Source organism: Hypanus sabinus, chromosome 29 (genome assembly GCF_030144855.1).
Source record: "Hypanus sabinus isolate sHypSab1 chromosome 29, sHypSab1.hap1, whole genome shotgun sequence".
NCBI lineage: Eukaryota > Metazoa > Chordata > Chondrichthyes > Myliobatiformes > Dasyatidae > Hypanus > Hypanus sabinus.
Window position 1 is genome coordinate 10358527 of NC_082734.1, and position 26072 is coordinate 10384598.

General features: G+C 46.2%; 1 protein-coding gene across 1 annotated transcript in view; it reads right to left on the reverse strand.

The window, feature by feature from the left end:
- Positions 1-450: 450 nt before the first annotated feature.
- LOC132382965 (GRB2-related adapter protein-like) overlaps positions 451-26072 on the reverse strand; it is a 91051-nt gene continuing 65429 nt past the window's right edge. The window contains exons 2-6 of the mRNA XM_059953582.1: positions 23131-23222; positions 21456-21575; positions 18379-18547; positions 5830-6438; positions 451-695 (exon numbers count right to left, since the gene is read on the reverse strand). Of these exons, the coding sequence (XP_059809565.1) occupies positions 516-695; positions 5830-6438; positions 18379-18547; positions 21456-21575; positions 23131-23222 (1170 nt within the window). The 3' untranslated portion in view covers positions 451-515. The remainder of the gene's footprint in view (positions 696-5829; positions 6439-18378; positions 18548-21455; positions 21576-23130; positions 23223-26072) is intronic.

A 26072-nucleotide genomic window follows, 5' to 3' on the forward strand; every position in this document is an offset into this window, starting at 1 on the left:
CCCTGTACCGTGGATACAATGGATTACAGAAACATTAATGAACTTTAACCATACCATCAACTTCAGAGGGTGATGGAGGTGGAAGGTCATTGATGACTTACGCTCCACTGGAAGCTAAGGGCCCAAGTAAAGCAAGTAATTCACTGGAGTGGGTCTTGAACCCAAGATGTCCTAACTCAGAGGCAATCAACTTGATTGGCCAGTAGTTCACTCTATACTTTTGGAGGTCAAAAACTCTTAGCAAAGTTTCCTCAAAATATCTGGCTGAATCTATCATAATCTTTTTCAAAGAGTGATAGAATAAACCCACATGTGTGGGATTGATCTGCCTTAGTTAAGGATTCCCAACTTTTAAAAATTGGGAATTAGGGAAATTGCCAAAACCAACATGTTATATCATTCAAAGACATCATACACCATAACACCGTACAAAGTTCATTAAAGTGTAAATATTTTATTGACTGCTGTCTAGATGGAGGGAGAAGGAAAGGATAATTTTCCAGAGTAGTGGGATGTCACCGGTTGATTGACGACACATAATTACTCGGGAACAAGCCAATCTGCCCCCATAAACTCCCCTTCCACCATGAGGGGTCTGAGGTGTCCAGAACCTCGATGATGTCACCGCACTTGAACTCCAGCTCATCATCCGCCTCGGCTGTGAAATCGAACATGGCTCGAACACGCCTGGTTTTCTGCAGAGAGGAAGCATAGAGTGAGCATCTGTCTCAAGGGCCCATCATACAGCGTCTCCTCCTCCCATCCGCACTTACTAATCCATAGCGGTGCTCTATTCTCCAACGTCTTGATATTAGTAATCAATTTTTAAATTTAGATTTAATATTCTTCTCTTCATGGTTTTGCCATCTTCTCATCTCCCCACACCTCTGTCACCTTCCCTAGCCTATGAAATTCCTCAGATTTCCAATTCCAGCCTCTTGGACTTTCCCAGTTTTAATCATTCCACCTTTGGAAGTTATGCTTTCAGTTCCCTCCTTAAATCTTTCCCTCACCCCCTCTCTATCTCACTTCTTTTCGAATGCTCTTTAAACTAGCGCTACAATGGACTTATCTTTGATTATATCTTTGTTTTTGTTTTGCGTATATGCTTTTTTCACGTTTTGGCACAATTTGCAGTATAATGTATGTAAAATTTAGAGTGTTGTCTGAACCTACCTGCTTGTAATGCTGCTGAAAGCAAGTTTATCATTCAAGTTTAATTATCATTCAACTATACATGAATGTCCATGAATAGAGCCAGATGAAACAGCGTTACTCGAAAACCAAGGTACAAAACACAGTGGTAACAGACAATCACAGCACAAGACACAAATAGCACATATAAGATATCAGTAAAATACATTCACACATGAAAAAAAATGATAGTCCAAGGCCCTGAGTCCATGAATGTTGCAGCAGTCTGCACTCAAACGCAATATGGCTTGTCTTCTGCCGAGCAAACACTGGGGGGTAGCACCGACTCCAGCTTGGATGCCGTGTCATACCGCCTCTGGTGGAGCGCACCAATGTCCGACAGGGTCTTGTGACCAGCAGCAGCACAATCCGCACCAAGTCCAGCTCTTTCAGTTTCTCTGCCAACGAGCAACTCACTGATGGAGTAGACCTGCAGTACTTTAAGTTCTTAATGTCCAGCAGGGTCTTGCGATTATAAAAAGTACATTTATAAAAGACAATAACACCTCTGGTTGACCCTATAGAAGCCACTGCCATCAAACACACTGCAATCTTACTGGAAATGTCCTGTACTTCAACGTAACTGTGCACACGACAATGAATTTGACCAGACTTGATATCTTTATCAACGTAACCTTCACTAAAGCTTCGCTCTTTGGCTTTATTGTAAAACACTTGTGTTAAATGGATTGCAAAATCTTACTGTATTGAAGTTGCTTGTTTTTGTAAATGGGATGAGGTGTACTTTATTTGTAATGTGATCGGAGGATGGAACAAGAATGGCTTCTTCCTTTAGTCACCAAAAACTCTCGCAAGTTTCCATAGCTGTTCTGTGGAGAGCGTTCTGACCGGTTACATCATCGTTCGCTATGAAGGCTCCAGTGCACAGGATCACAAGAGGCCGCAGAAGGCCATGGACTCAGCCAGTTCCATCACGGACACACCCCTCCACACTACTGAAGACAGCTTCAAGAGGTGGTCCCTCAAGAAGTCAGCATCCGTTATTAAGGATCCTTACCAAATTCTCTTCTTATTACTGCCATCAGGGAGGAGGTACAGGAGCCTGAAGGCCCACACTCTCTTATTCAGAAACAGCTTTTTCCCCTCCATAATCAGATTTCTGAACAGTTCATGAATCCATAAACATGACCTCATTATTTCCTTTCTTTTACACTATCTATTCATTTAGTAATTTTAATGTACTTGTGTTGTATTGCTGCCATCAAACAACAAATGTCACGTCATATAAGTCAGTGATAATTATTCCGATTCCTGTCTGTTTGTTGGTGGACTACTTTGACTACTCATGAACCTCCTTGACTTGTTGCTCGCCCTAAAGCTTATGTCATTGGACTTTACTGAAGAAGGAGGCCATTCGGCCTATCGTGCTTGCACTGACTTTTTGAAAGATCTCAATGATTGTCTCACCAACCCGCCACATATCAACCGCCAATATCTCTTCAGATCTCTTCTGGAAGTTCATAGTCTTCCCCTCATATCCTCTCCACAGATCTCTGCGTGAGAGGAAGTTCCCCCATAACATCATTAGTTCTTGACGCATCTAAGTCACGTACTTGGGGCTTCTTTACTGGCGGGAAGGATGTGTGTAGGTGCACTGTACTGGTGACAGTATCTAGTCAATTCTAGAAAAATTAGCAGACGTGTTTGAGTATGAATGAACTGTCATTACATCTGTTGTGGACCCATCATTACAATCTATTATATTGCACCACCATCCCCAGTGGGATAATGGGAGAGGCAGAGTGTGGAAGGATGCAAGATCTGAGGGAGAAGATATATTGGTGTTGCCATGTTATCATCATATGTCTAGAGAAATGGTGAAAATCTTTTGTTTGCATGCTAAAAATGGCACCAGAGCTCTTTGTGAACCTGGCCAACTTCCTCCGGTTCATCCATGAAACAGTTTAATCTCTTCTCTTTTAATGTATTCTTTTCTTTTTCTGGGTGGTTGGGGTCCTGTTGGAGTCCATGATCTACAGCTGCACTCAAGCTTTGTTTTTTCACAGAGGTGGGTTCCAGCACTTGGAGCTTGCCGAGCAGCCGAACGTTTTCAATGTCTCCGGGCGCAGCCTGAAAGACGTGCACCTTCACGGTGCAGCCCTGTGGGCGACCCGATTCCTCGCCAGGGTCACTAATAGAAGTGTCGCGGAAGATGGAAACACTGAGACGCTACCATCGAAAGGAGGCGCTCAAATAAGTGATGCTGCAGATTGTGACATCGAAACAGCGAGCCCTCATCTATATCTGCCTTGCTAGTGAGAGAGAGCCCGTCTGAAATGTCGAAGCGTTGGGATGGACTGTAGCTGGACTCAAGATCATGGTGCTGGGGGTGGGGGGCTTTGCATGCATGGTGGTTGGGGGGGAGAGGCCTTTGCTGCTGCTTGTGAGTGGGAGAAGGAGGGCGTCTTTGGAGTTATAACATTTTCCTATCACTCATTCATTGGGGTTTTTATTCTGTTTCATGTATGTCTGCAAAGAGTAAGAATTGTATATTCAGGTCTCTGATACGAAATTGAACCATTGAGCCATTGAGCACAGACAAATCATGCCGTCCATGAGAACACTGAGATTGTAAATAAGAAAACAGATACCGTATAAAGTGTTACATTTACAGGGAAACTATAACGGGGGGTGGGGTGTGGGTGGCACAGTAGCATAGCGGTTAGCACAACGCTTTACAGTATCAGCGACCAGGGTTCATTTCCCGCTGCTGCCTGTGAGGAGTTTGTACGTCCCTGTGGCTGCGTGGGTTTCCTCCGGGTGCTCTGGTTTCCTCCCACAGTCCAAAGACGTACCGTATGGTAGATTAGTAGGTTATTGTAACTTGTCCTGTGATTAGGAAATCAGGGGAATACAGGGCGGCATGGCTCAAAGGGACAGGAGGGCCTATTTCGCGATGTATCTCAATATAAATATAGACAAATAAATAAACAAACAAATGATGAATCAATCAATAAATAGATGGTTGGATGGATAGATAGATAGTAAAAGACTTTCAGGACGTATATTGTATACATTTTTCTGACATTAAATGTACCTATTGATAAATTAAATAAATAAATAGATAGATAAACCATTTCTGTTCTCTAAAGCCCTGATATTTAGGTGGCAGTTTTAGCTTGATGGTCATCGAATTATCGGCACCCAATTGCCCACCATTGAGAACAGCTACCGTAAATGCTGCCTGGGCAGGGTGAAAAGCATTATCAAGGATGCATCTCACCCTAACCATGGACTTTTACTCTCCTCCCATCTGGTAGGCGCTACAGGAGCCTCCGCTCCCCACCAGCAGGCTCAGGAAGAGCTTCTTCCCTGAGGCTGTGACCCCGCTGAACCTCACATCACAGCGCTAACCCATATTGGACTGTCTCAGTGCTTCTATATTTGTGTGCTCTAGCACTTACTTTTTATTTGCAGTCATTTTGTAAATAACACTATTCTTTTGCACTTCTGGTTAGATGCTAATTGCATTTCATTGGCTTTGTATCTGCACAATGACAATAAAGTTGAATCTAATCTAATCTCTCTCAAGAAGATGGAAAGTTCAAATGCTTTCCTGAGTAAACGGTCTTTGCTGATTCTCCAGTGTGGTACTGAGGGAGCGCTGCACTATTCCTTTCATATCAGAGTTACACCTGACCTGATGTGTGATTAATGTACCAGATCATTGAAGATCAGAAGGATTGGTGCTGTTGCACTGGACAATATGTTGCCCCTCTGTCCACATTTCTCAAGAAAATCATCCAGCTACCATCAAAGTTGCATTTTGTGAGAGGTTGCTGTGCTTAAGAAGCAGAGGCAGAAGTCTGCCCTTTAGTCCCTCAAGTTTGCCCCTTTTACCTCAGCGGCCCTTTCCTGCACCAACCCCAAATGTCTAAATTTTCTGCCATGTTTACTCTGTCACAACAGTGACCAAATTCCAAAAAGCTGACAGTGTGGTGAAGAAGGTATATGGTGTATTGGCCCTCGTTATTCAAGGGATTGAGTTCAAGAGCCGCCAAGTAATGTTGCAGCTCAGTGAAACCCTGATTAGCCTGTGGAATATTGTCTTCATTTCTGGTCGTCTCATTATAGGAGGATGGGATGCGGAAGCTTTAGAGAGGGTGCAGAGGAGACTTACTGGGATGATGCATGTCTCAGAAGGAAAGGTTGAGTGAATTAGAGTCTTCTTCTTTGGAGCAAAGGAGGATGAGAGATGATTTGATGGAGGCTTATAAAATGATAGCTGATAGAGTGGACTGCCAGCACCCCCTTTCCAAGAGCGTAACTGGTTATTATGAGGCGGCATAATTTTAAGGTGATTGGTGGATAGCATAGAGGATGGATGCCAGAGATGTTTGTTTTTTAACACAGAGATAGGGGCATGGAACACACTGCCAGGGGTGGTAGCAGAAGCAGATACATTAAGGAGATTTAAGATGCTCGTAGAGTGGCACAAGGATGATGGAACAATGGAATGCCAAAGGTTAAAAGGCCAATGCGAAGGGGGCTGTACTGAGCTGAGCTTCTCTACATACTATGTTCTACGTCAGACCTGAGGCACCCTGGCCAAACATAAATACAATGTATCTCTTTGCTCCCCTACTGCTCAATGTGTTTTTGACTCGGACTTACCGGCAAGGGAGGGCAGTCACTGGGCTTCCTGGTTACCATTGGGCTCTCTTGGAAGGGAGGCTGTGGGCTACAGGACTGCCTGAACCGTGGAACTCCTTCACTCAACGACGGCTGCGGGTTGCAGCCTCTGCGGATGGAGGGCTCGCTAAAGTGCGCTCCGCGGCCCAGGGAGGTCGCCGGCCGGGGCTCCGGTATGCGGGAGCTAGGCATGCGGGAATCTGGCATCCGGGAATTTGGTATTCGGGAATCGTGCCGAGGTTCCGGCAGCCGGGGGGCCGACATCCGTGATTCCATCATTGGGAAATCTGGCATTCCGGAATCCATCATTCGGGAGCTAATCATTCGGGAGCCTGGCATTCGGTGCTCTGGCATCCGCGGCTCTGGCATTCGTGGCTCTGGCATCCGGGGCTCAGGCATCCGGTGCTCTGGCATTCGCGGCTCTGGCATCCGGGGTTCGGGCATCCGGGGCTCAGGCATCCGGTGCTCTGACATCCACGGCTCTGGCATCCGGGGTTCGGGCATCCGCGGCTCTGGCATCCGGGGTTCGGGCATCCGTGGCTCTGGCATGCGCGCTCCCATCATCCGTGCATCAGGGTAGCTGCCAAAACCCTGGCAAATAAAAAAGAGTCTTAAAATCCATTCTGCTTTATATTATCTAAACGTACGTCAGAAATGATGGAAAATCTTGTGCACAATTCCAGCCTCTCATCCTTCCCTGAGTACCAATTCCCTCAGTACTCACTCTCCCCTGACAGTGAGGCACTCACTCAGTACTGTCCCTCTGACAGTGAGACACTCCCTCAGTACTGACCCTCTGACAGTGAGACACTCCCTCAGTACTGTCCCTCTGACAGTGAGACACTCCCTCAGTACTGTCCCTCTGACAGTGTGGCACTCCCTCAGTACTGTCCCTCTGACAGTGTGGCACTCCCTCAGTACTGTCCCTCTGACTGTGTGACACTCCCTCAGTACTGTCCCTCTGACAGTGTGACACTCCCTCAGTACTGTCCCTCTGACAGTGTGGCACTCCCTCAGTACTGTCCCTCTGACAGTGAGACACTCCCTCAGTACTGTCCCTCTGACAGTGAGACACTCCCTCAGTACTGTCCCTCTGACAGTGTGGCACTCCCTCAGTACTGTCCCTCTGACAGTGTGACACTCCCTCAGTACTGTCTCTCTGACAGTGTGACACTCCCTCAGTACTGTCTCTCTGACAGTGAGACGCTCTCTCAGTACTGTCCCTCTGACTGTGTGACACTCCCTCAGTACTGTCCCTCTGACAGTGTGGCACTCCCTCAGTACTGTCCCTCTGACAGTGTGGCACTCCCTCAGTACTGTCCCTCTGACAGTGTTACACTCCCTCAGTACTGTCCCTATGACAGTGAGACACTCCCTCAGTACTGTCTCACTGACAGTGTGACACTCCCTCAGTACTGTCCCTCTGACAGTGAGACACTCCCTCAGTACTGTCTCTCTGACAGTGAGACGCTCTCTCTACAGTAGTGTCCCTCTGACAGTGTGACACTCCCTCAGTACCGTCCCCCTGACAGTGAGACACTCCCACAGTACTGTCTCTCTGACAGTGAGACGCTCTCACAGTACTGTCCCTCTGACAGTGTGACACTCCCTCAGTACTGTCCCTCTGACAGTGAGACACTCCCTCAGTACTGTCCCTCTGACGGTGTGACTCCCTCAGTACTGTCCCTCTGACAGTGAGACACTCCCTCAGTACTGTCTCACTGACAGTGTGACACTCCCTCAGTACTGTCCCTCTGACGATGAGACACTCCCTCAGTACTGTCCCTCTGACAGTGTGATACTCCCTCAGTACTGTCCCTCTGACAGTGAGACACGTCCTCAGTACCATCCCTCTGACAGTGAGACACTCCCTCAGCACTGTCCCTCTGACGGTGTGACACTCCCTCAGTACTGTCCCTCTGACGGTGAGACACTCCCTCAGTACTGTCCCTCTGACAGTGTGACACTCATTCAGTACTGTCCCTCTGACAGTGTGACACTCCCTAAGTACTGTCCCTCTGACAGCGTGACACTCCCTCAGTACTGCCCCTCTGACAGTGTGACATTCCCTCAGTACTGCCCCTCTGACAGTGAGACACTCCCTCAGTACCGTCCCTCTGACAGTGAGACAGTCCCTCAGTACTGTCCCTCTGACTGTGAGACACCCCCTCAGTACTGTCCCTCTGACAGTGTGATACTCCCTCAGTACTGTCCCTCTGACAGTGTGGCACTCCTTCAGTCATGTCCCTCTGACAGTGTGGCACTCCTTCAGTCGTGTCCCTCTGACAGTGAGACACTCCCTCAGTACTATCCCTCTGACAGTGAGACACTCCCTCAGTACCGTCCCTCTGACTGTGAGACACTCCCTCAGTACTGTCCCTCTGACAGTGTGATACTCCCTCAGTACTGTCCCTCTGACAGTGTGACACTCCCTAAGTACTGTCCCTCTGACAGCGTGACACTCCCTCAGTACTGCCCCTCTGACAGTGTGACATTCCCTCAGTACTGCCCCTCTGACAGTGAGACACTCCCTCAGTACCGTCCCTCTGACAGTGAGACAGTCCCTCAGTACTGTCCCTCTGACTGTGAGACACCCCCTCAGTACTGTCCCTCTGACAGTGTGATACTCCCTCAGTACTGTCCCTCTGACAGTGTGGCACTCCTTCAGTCATGTCCCTCTGACAGTGTGGCACTCCTTCAGTCGTGTCCCTCTGACAGTGAGACACTCCCTCAGTACTATCCCTCTGACAGTGAGACACTCCCTCAGTACCGTCCCTCTGACTGTGAGACACTCCCTCAGTACTGTCCCTCTGACAGTGTGATACTCCCTCAGTACTGTCCCTCTGACAGTGTGGCACTCCTTCAGTCGTGTCCCTCTGACAGTGTGATACTCTCTCAGTGAGATGGCATTCCAGAGTCTCCACCCGGGATTTGCATGACTGACGGTAGTGAAAACCAAGAGCAGGGTACTGGCACAATGAAGGAAGCCTAATTGAGAAGATGGCCAACGACAGACAGAGATGGATGATCTTCATTTTTGCCCTAAACGCCAGCGGGCGTAACAGGCAGTAACTAACTAACTAACTTCACCAAAGAGGAGCAGAGCTGAAGGAGCATTTTTCCTTGCTTCGCTGTGGAAGGGACTAATCTATTATACAGAAAGCACTATAAAGCTATTGGAGATTTGGTACCATTAAACCAAATACCTTGCTTCCTTTTCAGGTCGATGTAAAAGCTTCCACGGCACTCTTTCAGCTTGGAAGAACTCCCCACCCCCTCTCTGTCCACCTGCGGGAGTTGTTGAGGAGGGAGATGGGTTTCCTGTTCCTGCTGGTCACCATTACTACAAGGCAGCACACCAAGCGGCATGGTTTGAAGTGAGAGCAATGTGCTGTTTTCATCCCAAGTGCCTACTGATCTACATTGGTTCCCATTCAGAGTCACAGAGCCACTACAGCACAGAAACAGGTCCATCTAGTCCATGCTGGACTATCATCTGACTAGTCCCACCAACCTGCATCTGGACCACAGCCTGCCATACCACTCCCATTCATGTACTCAACCAAACTTCTCCTAAACTTTGAAATCCAGTCTGCATCCTCCACTTCCACTGACAGCTCGTTCGACTCTCACACCACCCTCTGATTGAAGAACGCCCCTCTCATGTCCCTCTTAAACATTTCACCTTTCACCCTTAATGGAAGGAGGTACAGAAGCCTGAAGGCACACACTCAGCAATTCAGCCACAGGTCTGCCTGTCTACCACCCGATTCCTAAATAGAAATTGAACCCATGGACACTACCTCACTACTTTTTTATTATTTCTGTGTTTGCACTATTTTTAATTCAACTATTTGATATATGTATATGGATATATTGACCATAGTTCATCTTATTTTTTCTATATTTATCATGTATTGCAATGTACCACTGTTACCAAATTTCACAACATATTGGGATGATATTAAACCTAGTCCTGACCTATAACTTTTAATTCCAGTCTCATCCAACCTTGGTGCAAATGGCCTGCTTTCATTTGCCCTATCTACACCCCTCATAAGTTTGCATACTTTTATCAAGTCTCCCCTCATTTTCCTACGCTCCAGGGAATAAAGTCCTAACCTTTTCAAACTTTCCCTGTAGCTCAGATCCTCAAGTCACAGAGTCACAGAATCCCGGCAACATCCTTGTAACTGTTCTCTGTACTCTTTCAATCTTATTAGCATCTTTCCAGTAGGTAACCATATAACAATTACAGCACAGTAACAGGCCATCTCAACTCTTCTAGTCCGTGCCAAATGCTTACTCTCACCTAGTCCCACCAACCTGCACTCAGCCCATAATCCTCCATTCCTTTCCTGGCCATATACCTATCCAATTTTACTTTAAATGACAATACCGCACCTGCTTCTACCACTTCTACAGGAAGCTCGTTCCACACAGCTACCACTCTCTGAGTAAAGAAATTCCCCCTCGTGTTACCCCTAAACTTTTGCCCCCTAACTCTCAACTCATGTCCTCTTGTTTGAAACTCCCCTACTCTCAATGGACAAAGCCTATCCACATCAACTCTATCTATCCCCCTCATAATTTTAAATACCTCTATCAAGACCCCTCTCAACCTTCTATGCTCCAAAGAATAATGACCTAACTTGTTCAGCCTTTCTTTGTAACTTAGGTGCTGAAGCCCTGGTAACATTCTAGTAAATCTTCTCTGTACTCTCTCTATTTTGTTGACATCTTTCCTGTAATTGGGTGACCAGAACTGGACACAATACTCCAAATTCGGCCTTACCCAATGCCTTGTACAATTTTAACATTACATCCCAACTCCTGTACTCAATGCTCTGATTTATAAAGGCCAGTATACCAAAAGCTTTCTTCACCACCCTATCCACATGAGATTCCACCTTCAGGGAACTATCCACCATTATTCCTAGATCACTGTGTTCTACTGCATTCTTGAATGCCCTACCATTTACCATGTATGTCCTATTTTGATTATTCCTACCAAAATGTAGCACCTCACACTTATCAGCATTCAACTCCATCTGCCATCTTTCAGCCCACTCTTCTAACTGGCCTAAATCTCTCTGCAAGCTTTGAAAACCTACTTCATTATCCACAACACCACCTATCTTAGTATCATCTGCATACTTACAAATCCAATTTACCACCCCCTCATCCAGATCTTTAATGTATATGACTAACAACATTGGACCCAGTACAGATCCCTGAGGCACACCACTAGTCACCGGCCTCCAACCTGACAAACAGTTATCCACCACTACTCTCTGGCATCTCCCATCCAGCCACTGTTGAATCCATTTTACTACTTCAATATTAATACCTAGGTAGGTATTAATATTGAAGGTAGGTGACCAAAACTGCACACAATACTCCAAACTGGGCCTCAATAATGTCTTACACAACTTCAATATAACATCTCAAATCCTGTACTCAATATTTTGATTTATGAAGACCAATGTGCCATAAGCTCTCTTTATGGTGATACCACTTTCAAAGGATCATAAATTCCCAGATCTCTCTATTCTACCATGGTCCTCAGTGGCCTACTGTTCACCATGTAAATCCTTCCCTGGTTTGTCCTCCCAAGGAGCAACACGTCACACTTGTGTGCATTAAATTCAGTCCAACACATGTTGGAGGAACTCAGCAGACCAGGCAGCATCTATTGAAAAGGGTATAGTCGACATTTCGGGCTGAGACCCTTTATCAGGATGGGGCTTTTCCAAAGATGCTGCCTGGCCTGCTGAGTTCCTCCAGCATTTTGTGTGTGTTGCTTGGATTTCCAGCATCTTCAGATTTTCTCTTGTTTTAAATTGCATCTGCCATTTTTTTCAGCCCATTTTTCCTGCTGGTTCAGATCCTACTGCAAGCTTTGATAGTCTTCCTTGCTGCCCTAATCTTGGTGTCGTCCACAAATTTTCTGTTACAGTTTACTACGTTATCATCCAGATCATTGATATAGTTGACAAGCAATGTTGGACCCAGCACCATTTCCTGTGGCAAACCACTAGTTACAGGCGTCCAGTCAGAGGAGCAACCATCAACTGCCACTCCCCAGCTTCACCCATGAAGCCAGTGTCTAATCCAATTTATTACCTCATCTTGAATGCCAAGCGACTGAACCTTCTTGACCAAGTTCCCATGCAGGACTTTGTCAAAGGCCTTGCTAAAATCCATGTAGACAACATCCACTGCCTTGCCTGGTAACTCCTTGAATGATGATGATGATGTCCAAGTTGCATGCCATCTTGGACAATGTCTCCTATCCACTCCATAATGTACTGGTTAGGCACAGGAGTACATTCAGCCAGAGACTCATTCCACCAAGATGTAACACTGAGCGTCATAGGAAGTCATTCCTGCCTGTGGCCATCAAACTTTACAACTCCTCCCTCGGAGTGTCAGACACCCTGAGCCAATAGGCTGGTCCTGGACTTATTTCCACTTGACATGATTAACTTATTATTTAATTATTTATGGTTTTATATTGCTATATTTCTACACTATTCTTGGTTGGCGCGGCTGTAACAAATCCCAATTTCCCTCAGGATCAATAAAGTATGTCTGTCTGTCTATCTGTTTCCTTGAAAAACTCTATAAAACTGGGTAGACATGACTTGCCATACACAACACCATGTTGACTATCCCAAATCAGTCCATGTCTATCCAATATTCTAGTCCCTTAGAATATCTTCCAATAGCACCCACTGCTGGTGTTAGGCTCACTGACCTATAGTTTCCCAGCTAGTTCTTAGAGCCTTTTTTTTAAACAAGGGAACCACATTAACTATCCTCCAATCCTCCAGCATCTCACCTGCTGCTAAGGCCATTGCAATTTCTATACTAGCCTCCCACAATATCCGAAGTTACACCTTGTCAGGCTCTGGAGATTTATCCACCCTAATTTGGCTCAAGACAGCAAACACCTCCTACTCTGTAAACGGTAAATGGTCCATGACTTCGCTGCTGTTTGCCTCACTTCTGTAAACCCTGTGTCCATCTCCTGAATGAATACAGATGCAAAAAAAATCCATTTAAGATCGCCAACACCTCTTTTGGTTCCCTGCATAGACAATCTTCAAGAGGACCAATTCTGTACCTTGCTATCCTTTTGCTCTTAATATCTCCTTCACCTTCTCTGCTACAGCAACCTCATGCCTTCTTTTAGCCCTCTGATGCACTATCAATAACTCCAAAAGACTGGAAGTAGAGTAAATACTGAAAGGCTTTTATTAGCAGTGAAACGGACGATGTCCATGCTGGATGACTGTGGGAGGAGCAGTGACACCATCGCTTTTATCCAGGGGTCTGTGGGAGGAGCCACAGGAGGGGGGGGGCGTGTCCAGACAGATATACATGGTTTATCACACCCTCCAGGTTTTCTTGTTAGGAATTCATAGAACAGTAGTGCATAGTACAAGGTCTTCAGCCCGCAATGTTGTGCCAACCCTTTAATCTACTCTTAGATTAATCTAACTCTTCCTTCCCATTTAGTCCTCCATTTTTCTTGCATCCATGTGCCTATCTGAGAGTCTCTTAGATGTCCCTAATGTATCTGCCTCCATCGCTACCTCTGGCAGAGTGTTCCACACACCTACACCCTGTTTAAAAAACTTACCTCTTACACCTGCCCTATACTTTTCTCTGAACACCTTAAAGTTAAATCCTCCTTGTGCAGTACTTTGCAGAAGTCTTATGTACACAAATATAGCCAGGGTGCCTAAGATGTTTGCACAGGACTGTAGTAATTTTATGTAAGCTCTGTACTGCTACCACAAAAAAAAACAACAAATTTCATGACACATGAGTGATGATAAACCTGACTCTGATATGGGTCTTTGTTGTGGACTGAGAGTAGGAAAGGGGCAGAGAGAGGGGAAGCATGGTTGGGAGAAGGGTAAGAGAGTGACAAGCACCAGGGAGACACTCTGTAATGATCAATAAACCAATTGTTTGAAATCAAATGACCTTGCCTGGTGTCTCAGGGCTGGGTGTGTCTACACCCTTGCCACCCCCTGCCCATGGTACTCCTCTGCCCCACACCCTTCCCACGGCACCATTCCCAACATCCTCTGCTTCCACCAGATTTACAAACACACTCTCCACTCCATGTTGGCAAATACAGTACAGGCACCCTAGCTATAGATATGTGCCTAAGACTTTTGCACAGGACTGTATTTCCATCTTGGGAAAAAGTCTCTGGCTATCCATTCAGTCTATGTCTCTTATCATCTTATACACCTTTACTGAGTCACCTCTCATCCTCCCTCTCTCCAGAGAGAAGCCCTAGCATGTTCAATCAATCCATCCCTTTTCTAAAAGATTTGGCTCACACGACTGTTTATTCTCCTCCATAGATGCTGCCTTACCTGCTGAGTTCCTTCAGCATTTTGGGTAAGTTGCTAAGCTAACTGGCCGCCAGTATTTGCCCCTACTGTGTGGTTGTGGTGAACTATGTGCCTGTCGGGACACGCCCCTGCTGACTGCTCCTGTGGCTCCTCCCACTGGCCCCTGTATAAAGGAGGTCTGAGGCCTGACGCTCGGCCTCAGTCTCCAGGACATAGTATGATGGACACTCACTCCTGGTTCCTTCTTCCAGTCAATAAAAGCCGATATCTCGCCTTACGTCTCGGTTATTGATGGTGCATCAGTGGTTGAGTGGTAGAGTCTAGGGGGCGGTGACAGGAACATAGGGTGATGATGGCTCTTGGGTCACCATGGTAACGAATCAGTTAGCACAACCCCACTTCTACACCAGAAACCCGGGTTCAATTCTGCCATTGTCTGTAAGTTTCCGCAGGGTGCTCCAATTTACTCCCACATTCCAAAGACGTGCCGTTCAGAAGGTTAATTGGTCAGATGGGAGCAGGGGCTCGTTGGGCCGGGACGTAAAACATAGAACAGTAAAACACAGAAACAGACCTTTTGGCCCACAGTGTTGCACTGAACAAATTAAATTAGCAAAATAAAATAATAAAATTAACTAAGATAGGGTGGGATTTGCTATGTTTTGTAACACCAAAGAGGGTGGCATGGTAGCGTAGAGGTTAGCACGACGCTTTACCAGTTACCCACGTTCAATTCCCGCTGCTGCCTGTAAGGAATTTGTACTGTGACCGCGTGGGTTTCCTCGCGGAAAGAGGTACCGGTTGGTTGGCTAAATATTCATTGTAAATTGTCCTGTGATTAGGTTAGGATTAAATTGGGGATGTGCTGGGTGGCATAGCTCGAAGGGCCAGAAAAGCCTACTTACTGTGCTCTGAATCTCGACAAATGAATAAAGTTAATTGAAAGGGAAACAAAAGAACTGAGAATGTAGGTCTAACTCTGTTAAGAGAGGCGTGCACATATTCTACAGGGGTTGTATTGCGAGCATCCTGAGCAGCTGCATCACTGCCTGGTTCAGAAATTGCACCATCTCGGATCGCAAGACACTGCAGCGGATAGTGAGGTCAGCTGGGAAGATCACCGGGGTCTCTTCCCGCCATCACGGACATTTACACTACACGCTGCACCCACAAAGGAAACAACATTATGAAGGACCCCATGCAACCCTCATACAATCTCTTCTCCCTCCTGCCGTCTGGGAAAAGGCTCCGAAGTATTCGGACTCTCACGGCCAGACTATGTAACAGTTTCTTCCCCCAAGCTATCAGACTCCTCAATACCCAGAGTCTGGACTGACACCTTACTGCCCTATTGTCCTGTTATTATTTATTGTAATGCCTGCACTGTTTTTTGCACATTATGTAGTCCTGTGTAAGTCTGTAGTCTAGTGAAGCTTTCTCTGTGTCATTTTTTTTACATAGTTCAGTCTAGTTTTTGTACTGTGTCATGTAACACCATGGTCCTGAAAAACCTGACTTGACTTGATGTGACAGCGTCATGGTGTATGTAATTCATAATGGATGATTGAAACAATCAAGAAAGCTTAATTAAACTATGTATTTACAATATTACTCATCATCGTCATCATCTTGATGTGGGAGATCATGTTCTCATGACCACGATTGCTCTTGGCAAATTTTTCCACAGCAGTGGTTTGCCATTGCCTTCTTCAGGGCAGTGTCTTTACAAGACGGGTGACCCCAGCTGTCATCAATACTCTTCAGAGATTGTCTGCCTGGTGTCGGTGGTCGCATATCCAGGACTTGTGATATGCACCGGCTGCTCATACAACTGTCCACCACCTGCTCCCATGGCTTCACATGACCCTGAATGGGGGGGGGGGGGAGGCTAAGCAGGTGTCAATTCTTGCCTAAAGGTGACCTGTAGACTAGAGGAAGGAAGGAGCACCATTGGTAGAAATGCATCTCCACCCCACCACCCACAGTATAACTCATATACGACACAATTATCAAACACACAGCAGGATTAGAGTAATGACGGTCAGTGAGAACCCAGTCTACAAAGGAGATGTTCTGTATCTCTCTGTGACTCTAATGTCCACCGCTTTCTGCCTCACACTGGACCCTCCCAGCCCACTGCCTCCCCTTGCCTCCCTCCTCCCCCCCCCCCCCCCGCCACCTGCACCCAGACTTCATTCCTTGGCTTCATCTGTGGTCTTGCCCAACCCTGATAGCCCGGAGACAGTGCATGCAAATTGTTCCCAGAAACCAACAAAATCTTTTACTTTGAACTAGTTTGAATGTGTCAGAGTGAAATTACACCAGTTCCATGTCTTCATGACGGATTTGCATGTAGTCCAAAACAGAACCTCCTTCTTTACAAACCAGTTTCCCAAACACCTCTCGTCCTGACAAGATTTACTCATTTGGGTACAGGATTTAGAACAGTGTAGACTCTCCAGCCCGCCATGTTGCACCGAACTTTTAGCCTTCTCCAGGATCAATCTCACACCCGGATGAAAAATGTTCACGAAGGAGATCTCACTGCATGACCCTTGCGTGATTTGAGGGGTACTGTGCAGGGGAGTTTCTCCAATGTGCAATAGTGTCAGCAAAATTTTAATGTCAACCACAGTGGGAACAAGGATATTTGGTTTAACACCACAAACGGAACTCGTCCAACACTGCAGCATCCGCTCTGCAGTACAGCGCTTCTGACCCTGTGACACTTCCTCAGCACTGTCCCTCTAATAATGGCACTCCCTCAGTACTGTCCCTCTGATGGTGAGACACTCCCTCAGTACTGTCCCTCTGACAGTGTGACACTCCCTCAGTACTGTCCCTCTAATTATGGCACTCCCTCAGTATTGTCCCTCTGATGGTGAGACACTCCCTCAGTACTGTACCTCTGACGGTGAGACACTCCCTCATTGCTGTCCCTCTGACAGTGCAGCACTCCCTCAGTACTGTCCCTCTGACAGTGCAGCACTCCCTCAGTACTGTCCCTCTAATTAAGGCACTCCTTCAGTACTGTCCCTCTGATGGTGAGACACTCCCTCAGTACTGTCCCTCTGACAGGGTGACACTCCCTCAGTACTGTCCCTCTGACTGTGCAGCACTCCCTCAGTACTGTCCCTCTAATAATGGCACTCCCTCAGTACTGTCCCTCTGACAGTGATACACTCCCTCAGTACTGACCCTCTGACAGTGTGACACTCCCTCAGTACTGTCCCTCTGACAGTGTGACACTCCCTCAGTACTGTCCCTCCGACAGTGAGGCACTCCCTCAGTACTGTCCCTCTAATAATGGCACTCCCTCGGTTCTGTCCCTCAGACAGTGTGACACTCTCTCAGTACTGTCCCTCTGACGGTACAGCACTCCCTCAGTACTGTCCCTCTGATAGTGTGACACTCCTTCGGTACTGTCCCTCTGACAGTGAGACACTCCCTCAGTACTGTCCCACTGACAGAGTGGCACTCCCTCAGTACTGTCCCTCTGACAGTGAGACACTCCCTCAGTACTGTCCCTCTGACTGTGAGACACTCCTTCAGTACTGTCCCTCTGACAGTGAGACACTCCCTCAGTATTGTCCCTCTGACAGTGTGACACTCCCTCAGTACTGTCCCTCTGACAGTGAGACACTCCCTCAGTACTGTCCCTCTGACTGTGAGACACTCCTTCAGTACTGTCCCTCTGACAGAGTGACATTCCCTCAGTACTGTCCCTCTGACAGTGTGACACTCCCTCAGTACTGTCCCTCTGACAGTGTGACACTCCCTCCGTACTGTCCCTCTGACAGTGAGACACTCCCTCAGTACTGTCCCTCTGACAGTGAGACACTCCCTCAGTACTGTCCCTCTGACAGTGTGGCACTCCCTCAGTACTGTCCCTCTGACAGTGAGACACTCCCTCAGTACTGTCCCTCTGAGTGAGACACTCCCTCAGTACTGTCCCTCTGACAGTGAAACACTCCCTCAGTACTGTCCCTCTGACTGTGAGACACTCCTTCAGTACTGTCCCTCTGACAGAGTGACATTCCCTCAGTACTGGACAGAAATGGCAGGTGAATTTATCCATCCAAGACAGGGGAGTGCATCTTGAACCTTACAGCCTCAGAAATGTGAACTTGGACTGCTGCATTCCGAATCTTACCTTCATTTCCTTTTTATCATCCTTCAAGCAGATTTGTGTTGTTTTGGAGATTGAACTGATTTTATAATATTCCACCAGCTTATTCAGGGACTCGAATTTCTCTGACCACAGGTAATAGTGACCTTTGCCGTCACGCAGGACCTTAAAATGTTGGACGTCATCGTGGTGCCTGTAAAAAGCATCCATTTTATAACTGAGGATCTGTTAGCAACGTAATTATAATTCCAGTTATAACCCATTCATCTTATAGTATTTGTTCAATTATTCAACAAGGTCATGGAATCCACAGTTAATTCCACTTGCCCACCTTGATTCCATAATGCTTCCTTGCATGAAGTGTCTATCTCTCGTGCAAATACCAAACACAGAGATAATTAGGTTGTGAGAAATGGCCAGGATGCAAGGAATTCCCAAATTCCCAAATCATTGCATCTTGCATACTTATCTCAACCAAGTCATCTCCTCACTTGGCAAGTCGACCTGGCTCATGTTCCAATGCTCAGATTTATTGTGGGAAACTATTACATCATGATACATTGCCTTTAACTTTATTCAATTATTTTTTTGAGATACAGCGTGGAATAGGCCCTTCTGGCAGTCCCCCAATTTAACCCTCGCCTAATCACAGGACAACTTACAATGACCAATTCACCTACCAACCGGCACGTCTTTGGAGGAAATCCACTTGGAGAATGTGCAAACTTCTTACAGGCAGTGGCGGGAATTGAACCCGGGTTGCGTGTATGGTAAAGCTTTGTGCTAACCACTACATTACTGTGCCACCCCCTTTAGAATGAAGTGTTTAGCTTTCCAAATCTGTTCAATTTTACAACAATAGTGCAGACGGAGGCCAATCAACTCTCAGGAGTACAATCGCATTAGTCCAATTTTACTTCCTATTTTCCTGGTTCATGGCCATCAACTCCCCTTCCCCTCTTTTGCCGGTTGTTTACAGGATCCTGTTAACCCTGTCAGCTCGTGCTTAGAAAGTGGGAGGAAACCAGGTCACCCAGGAGAAACTCATACAGTCACGGAGAGGACACACTAATTCCCCACAGAGAGCAAGCTCAGGGCTGATTTTCTGGGGGTGTGAGGCAACAGCAGTATCTCCTGCACCACCGTCCAATTCCAGTGTTTAATCTCATTCCCATTTTCCTGAGACTGTCAAACAACATTGTCTTCGTCATGCTGGTGAAAATCTCAGTTTTTGCGCTCCTCACTCGCATCTTGGTTATTCTGCAAATTTGTTTTAGGTGTTGCTGTTGTTGTGTTCGATATTGAGGGATAGTACAGAGCACACCATGATTCCCGCATGCAGGATATTCTACTTAACTTTTATTGATAACTTTGCACGATGAACTCTACCCATGTGGGAGCAGCTAACTGAATGGTATAGTAATAACACTGTTAACTACCACAACAGTCAATGCCATTGCTGAATCTAATTGATTACATTCTTGCTTAGAGTCCATTGATCCAACCAACAATCTGTCCATTTATCTATCTGTTGAGCTATCAATCAATTAGTTATCACCCACTGATGCATTCAGTCAATCCTTCTCTCTGTCCATTCATCAGACAACCATTTGGTTGATTGGTCTGATCACCAATTTCATTGCATCTTATAATATACCCTGCATGCAGCATAAATCAGACCCCAATTCTAATATTAATACCCAACGCAAATTGGAGAACTGCCTTGATCAGCACCTTTGCCCTATCTGCCTCAAAAGCTGGGTTCCCCTGGTGACCATCCATTTCAATTTGACTTCCCATTCCCATTCCAACATGTCTTCCGCTACTGCCATGGTTGAGAAAGGGCACACTCAGGTTGGAAGAGCAACATCACAGTAGCCTCCAATTTGATGGCATTAACATTGATTTCTTTAACTTATGATAATTTCTTTACATTCCCCCCTTCTCCCTGTTTCCATTCCCCATTCTGGTTGCCCTCTCACCCCTTCTCATTTCCTCAACTGCCCATTGCCTTCCTCAGGTTCTCCACCTCCTTAACGTTCTCTTACCTCTAAACTTTCGCTGCCCTCTCCTGTTAGATTCCTTCATCTTCAGCCCTTCCACCTCCCAGATTCTTACTTCGTGCCCTCCCTTCTTCCCCCACTCACCACCTCCACCTTCAACTGTACTCCTCCCCCTCTCACCACCTTTTTATTCTGGTTTTTGCCCCTTTCTCACCAGTCCCGATGAAGTGTCCCAGCTGGAAACAACCATGTTTATTCCCCTCCAGCATTTTGACAGCTTCTAAGAAGCGGCAAAGAGGCCTCTCTTGTTCTTAGAAGCTGCCTGACCTGCTGAATTCTTCCAGCGTTTTGTGTTGTTCAAGATTTCCAGCAACTGTAGAAACTCTTGTGTCTAATTTCAGTTCTGATCTTTGTCTCTGAGTGATTCATCTGAGTTCCTGATTACCACGTGAAGAAGTGGGATGAGTTCAGAATCTTTGCCAACATAATTTAGACCTGTTTACTTGACTTGCATTCCTTATGAGTGCAGATGTCAGGCTGGGATAGAACACGTGCTGTGGGACGAATGGCTTGTTTTCTGTTCTATATTATTCTACAGCAGCCCATCCGTAAGATACAGGAGCTGTATTTGGCCATCATGGCCGACTTAATATCCCTCTCAGCCTCATTCTCCCCTTCGATGCCGTTACTAATCAAGAACCTATCAACCTCCACTTTAAATATGCCCAGTGACGGCCCCCACAGCTGTCTGTAGCAATGAATTTTACAGCTTCATCACCCTCTGGCTAAAGAAATTCCTCCTTATCTCTGTTCTAAAGGGAACGTCCTTCAATTCTGAGGCTGTGCCCACTGGTCCTAAATTCCTCCATGACAGGAAACATCCTCTCCACATCCACTCTATCTAGGCCTTTCAATGTTTAATAGTTTTCAATAAGATTGCCTCTCATTCTTCTAAACTCCAGTGAGTACAGGCCCAAAGGCATTGAATGCTCCCAATATGTTATCTGTTTAATTCCCAGCATCATTCTCATGAAAGCTGAGAGCAAGTAGACAATGCCCTTCATTAGGGAGAGTTTGTACTCCAAGCGTGCTACATACCTGACTGAGATCGAGAAATCTTTCTTGGAACTCTGGCTGGCTCTGATGAGGAAGGCTCCCAGATCTTGTTCCAAAAGAATGTTCTCAGCTTCGCTTCGACCAATCCCAGCATGGAACCAGCTGTTAGAGAAAATAAATTAATATTAAGATGCCCTAATGAGTTAAGGTGAAAGAAGTCCTCATCTCGGGTGACTGGGATTCCTTTCAGCCACTGTTATCCAACAGTTTTGTCAACCAGTGACTCTGAAGTCTCAGCTGACCATTATCATCATCATTATGTACCGTGTTGTATGACATCATCATTACATGCCGTGTCATATGACCTGGGCGATCGTGGTCTATCCATGACTATGATTGTTCTTGGCAAATTTTTCTACAGAAGCGGTTTGCCATTGCCTCCTTCTGGGTGGTATCAACACTCTTCAGAGATTGTCTGCCTGTGACGGTGGTCACATAACCAGGACTTGTGATATGCACCAGCTGCTCATACGACCATCCACCACCTGGTCCCATGATAGGCGGTCGGGTTGGGGGTGGTAAGCAGGGGTGACCAAGCGTGACCTGCAGGCTAGCAGAGGGAAGGAGCTCCTTGCACCTCCTATGGTAGAGATGTATTTCCACCCCACAACTCAGATGGTAGATGAGAATTACTGGATTGTACTACACCAAAGGGGGCTCTTTGGCATTTTATAACTGTTGGTTCTTTGAATATCTTCGATTTGTGATAATCCTTTACCCATTCCTTACAGCCACACAATTTTAACTATTTTCATGTATGCCATCAAACAAGACAATATTTCTCCAAACCAGGGTGTGAAGTACAGCAGTACACATAACACGTACAATAACTTATCAAAGCAAGGAAAAATTCTACAGATCAGTTACGCATAAATAAACAAAGTAAATTGCATAAATTAAATATTGTCAGGTACAGAAAAGATTAATCAGTGACACTTCAAATGCAATTCACCGGGGAGTTCAGAAGCCTAATGGCCTGAGGGAAGAAACTGTTTCCCACCCTGACCGTTCTTGTTTTTATGTATTGGAGTCTCCTGCCTGATGGTAAAAATCAAAGAGGATACTGGATGGATGGGTGGGATCCTTAAGAATATGAAGGGCCCTGCATTTGCAACGGTCCTGATAAATGTCCTTGATGGATGGTGGGGAGACCCCTATGATCCTCTCACCCATTCTCAGTCGGGTCTGATGCTTGACTGTTCCCGTACTAGATGGAAATGCAACTTGTCAGGATGTTCTCATGCAGTTAACATGGGAGGGGGGGAAGCCTCACTTGCTTCAATCCCTGAGGACGTGGAAGCTCTGCTGTGCCTTCTTGTCCAGGGGGGTGATATTGAGGGACCAGGTGTGAAGTTTTCCGTGATGAGAACTCCCAGGAGCTTGACTCCTTTAACTCTCTCTATGGTGGTGCCATGTATTTGACGAGTATTTGCCATGTATCTGCACCTCCCTGAAGTCCACAATGATCTCCCCAGTCTTCTCCACGTTCGGGCTTAGGTTGCTGTTCTCACACCAGTCCACCAGCCGCTTCACTTCCTCTCTGTACGCTGACTTACCATTGTCCATTTAAGCCCATTTGGTGAAGAAGAGTATTGACTTGGAGCTGGGGTGTGCAACCTGCTCTGCAAAGGAGATATGCTGTACCGCCAACACTCACCTGGGGAAATCGATTTCAATGTAGTTCTTCGGCACAAAACCCTCACGTCCATGAAGTTCAGCCTTATACCAGTCATCCTCGGTGCTCAGGACCTGGAGGACAAGGTGTACAAATTAAGAAGGAAAGGCCCTAGGGAGGACAGTAGACTCCCATTGGAGAAGGACGAGGATGAATCAGGAATAGTTTGACCCCACCCCCCCCCGACCTAGTTTTCCATTCATTAAGACTGTGGCTGCCCTGACTGCAACCTCACCTCCCCCTCCGTAATCTTTCCTCTTCCTGTTGGAAACACTTAAAGGTTCTGCTTCCACCACGCAGAGAGGTCCAGTGACTCATGACCGTCTGAGGGCTGAGACGGCATTCTGGTGAGGAAGTGGTCACCAACACAACTGTACTGATAAAAACATAGAATATTATGGGCTCTTTGGCCCACAGAGTTTTGCTGATGTTTTAAACTACTCTGGTAACGTCCCTCTTACATAATCCTCCATTTTTCTATCCTCCATGTGCCTATCTAAGAGTCTCTTAAATGCCCCTAGTTCATTTGCTTCTACCACTATTCCCTCCCCCCCCCCCCATATCAGCCATTTGTGCCCTGGGGAAAATTCTCTGGCTGTCCACTCGATTTATGCCTCTTATCATCCTGAACACCTCTATCAAGTCAACCCACATCTTCCAAAGAGAAAAGTCCTAGTTCGCTCAGCTATCTTCCAAAGACCTACCCCCTAATCCAGGCAGCATTCTAGTAAATCTCCTCTACACCCTCTCTAGAACTTTCACCTCCTTATTCCAATGAGGCAACCAGAACTGAACACAATATTCCAACAGTGGTGTCTAAATATCCACAAGATATTTTCCTTCCTTTGTGCGTGGGTCCTGTAATTCTTCTTACAGAGGGTGACACATCTCTACCCAGAGGGCCATGGAGCCTGGATCATTGAGGGCATTTAAAGAGGAACCAGACAGATTTTCTGTTTAGAAGGTCAAGAGATTCATAAGGAAGTAGCACAGAGGAGATGGACCTGGAGCAGATCAGCCATGATCATATTGAATGGTGGGATAGGATTGAGGGCCCAAATAGCCTTCTTCTGCTCCTTTCTAATCTACTATATTCATATGAATTAGCTGTAGGTTCTGGCCATTCAGCTGCTCAAACCGGTCCTGCTATTGAGTAAGATCATGGGCGATCTGATCTCTCTTTCCTTGCCGTTGACCCAGCTTCACTATCTTTGGCAGAAGAGAGTTTTAACAAACCTCAGGTAAAATTCTGCCTCTTAAGAATGGCGGGTCCTTTATTTTTAAACAGTGACACGCCCTGGCTGTAGATTCTTCCACAAGAGGAAACCTCCTCCACACTCAACACTCGTGCTGTCCAGGGCTCCCAGAATCAATGCCCTAACCAGGGGCCACCAGTCGTTTAGAAGACGACGTGGTTAAGCATCCCAAGATATTTCTCAGGGGCAGATTCAGAATTGACAGGCAATATTGGAATTGGTTAAATATTATCATATATACCGAGATACAGTGAAAAGCTTTTGTTGACGAGATACCAGCCAGATCTTCCCATAATTTGTTTACTTACTTATCTAGCTATTTATCAATTGATTGACCTACCTATCTATCTATACATTTATTTGTTTATTGAGATATAGTACAGAATAGATTCTTCTGGCCTTTCGAGCCATGCTCCCCCAATTTAAACCATAATCATGGGACAATTTACAATGACTATTTAAACTACCAACTGGTACGTCTTTGGACTGTGGAAAAAACTGGAGCACTGGGAGGAAACCCATACGGTCACAGGAAGAACGTACAAACTCCTTATGGGACAGCGGTGGGAATTGAACGCCGGTCCGCTGTACCATGAAGCGTTGTGCTAACCGCTACACTAGCATGGTACATTGAGATAGTCAAAAGAAAAGCAGAATACAGATTATAGTTTAGCAGTTGCAAAGAGAGTTCTGAGCAGGTAAACGAACAAAGTGCAAGGTCCATGACGAGGTAGATCGGGAGATTAAGAGTTCATCTGCAGTTTATTTACTGGTCTTATAACAGCTTCATAGAAATTATCTGGTGGTACGTCTACACAAGCTTTTGCATCCTCTGCCTGATGGGAGTGTCAGGATCACTCGCAAACTCAAATGCAGAGATCCTGGAGACTCTGGCATTTCAAACAAAACAGAATAGTTATTGCAGAGATTACCTTGAAAACTAACAAGAACTCAGGCAAACTACAACAAATCTTGAAGCAATGAAATCACTCATGATACTGTGTTTCACCAGACAAGGATCCATAACGCCCGAGCAAAGAGAGGTAGGCAAGCCCACCTGAAATACACCTGGGGCACGTAGGAATTCAGTGCCAATCAGATGGCCTCGGTGTCCAGACAAGGAAATAACCGTCAATGACAACAACTACAATTCAAGACATTGAAAAATCCCATGCTAAATTAATTACTCTGCATTGAATAAGAAATCCCCACGATCTCAAACGAGACACCTGCAACGCAAAGTGAAAACCCTGAGCGAGCCCAAAAGCAAACTATTAGACATAAAAGGTAAACAATCCAAGGATTCTGCACATCCACGAGGTTACACCAAGAAAATACAGTCCACATACTCACCGAAAAAGTATTTTTTTAAACGACCCCTGATTGTGTCAGGGAGAGGGAAGAAGAGAGAAGGTCCAGGGTAGGGAGGGTCCTTGGCTGCTGAGCCGATGCATTTGGAAGTGTCGTAGTCAAGGGAGGGAAGGCCGGTTTGCCTGATTGGATAGTGTGCTCACAACTCTCTGCAGCTTTTTTGCTGACTTGGGCAGAGCAGTTGCCACCTCAGACTGTGATGCACGCACAGAGGATGTCCTCTATGATGCATTAATAAAAATAGGTTAGAGTTGTTGGGTAATGCTAAGTTACTGAGGAAGGACAGGCTCTGCTGAG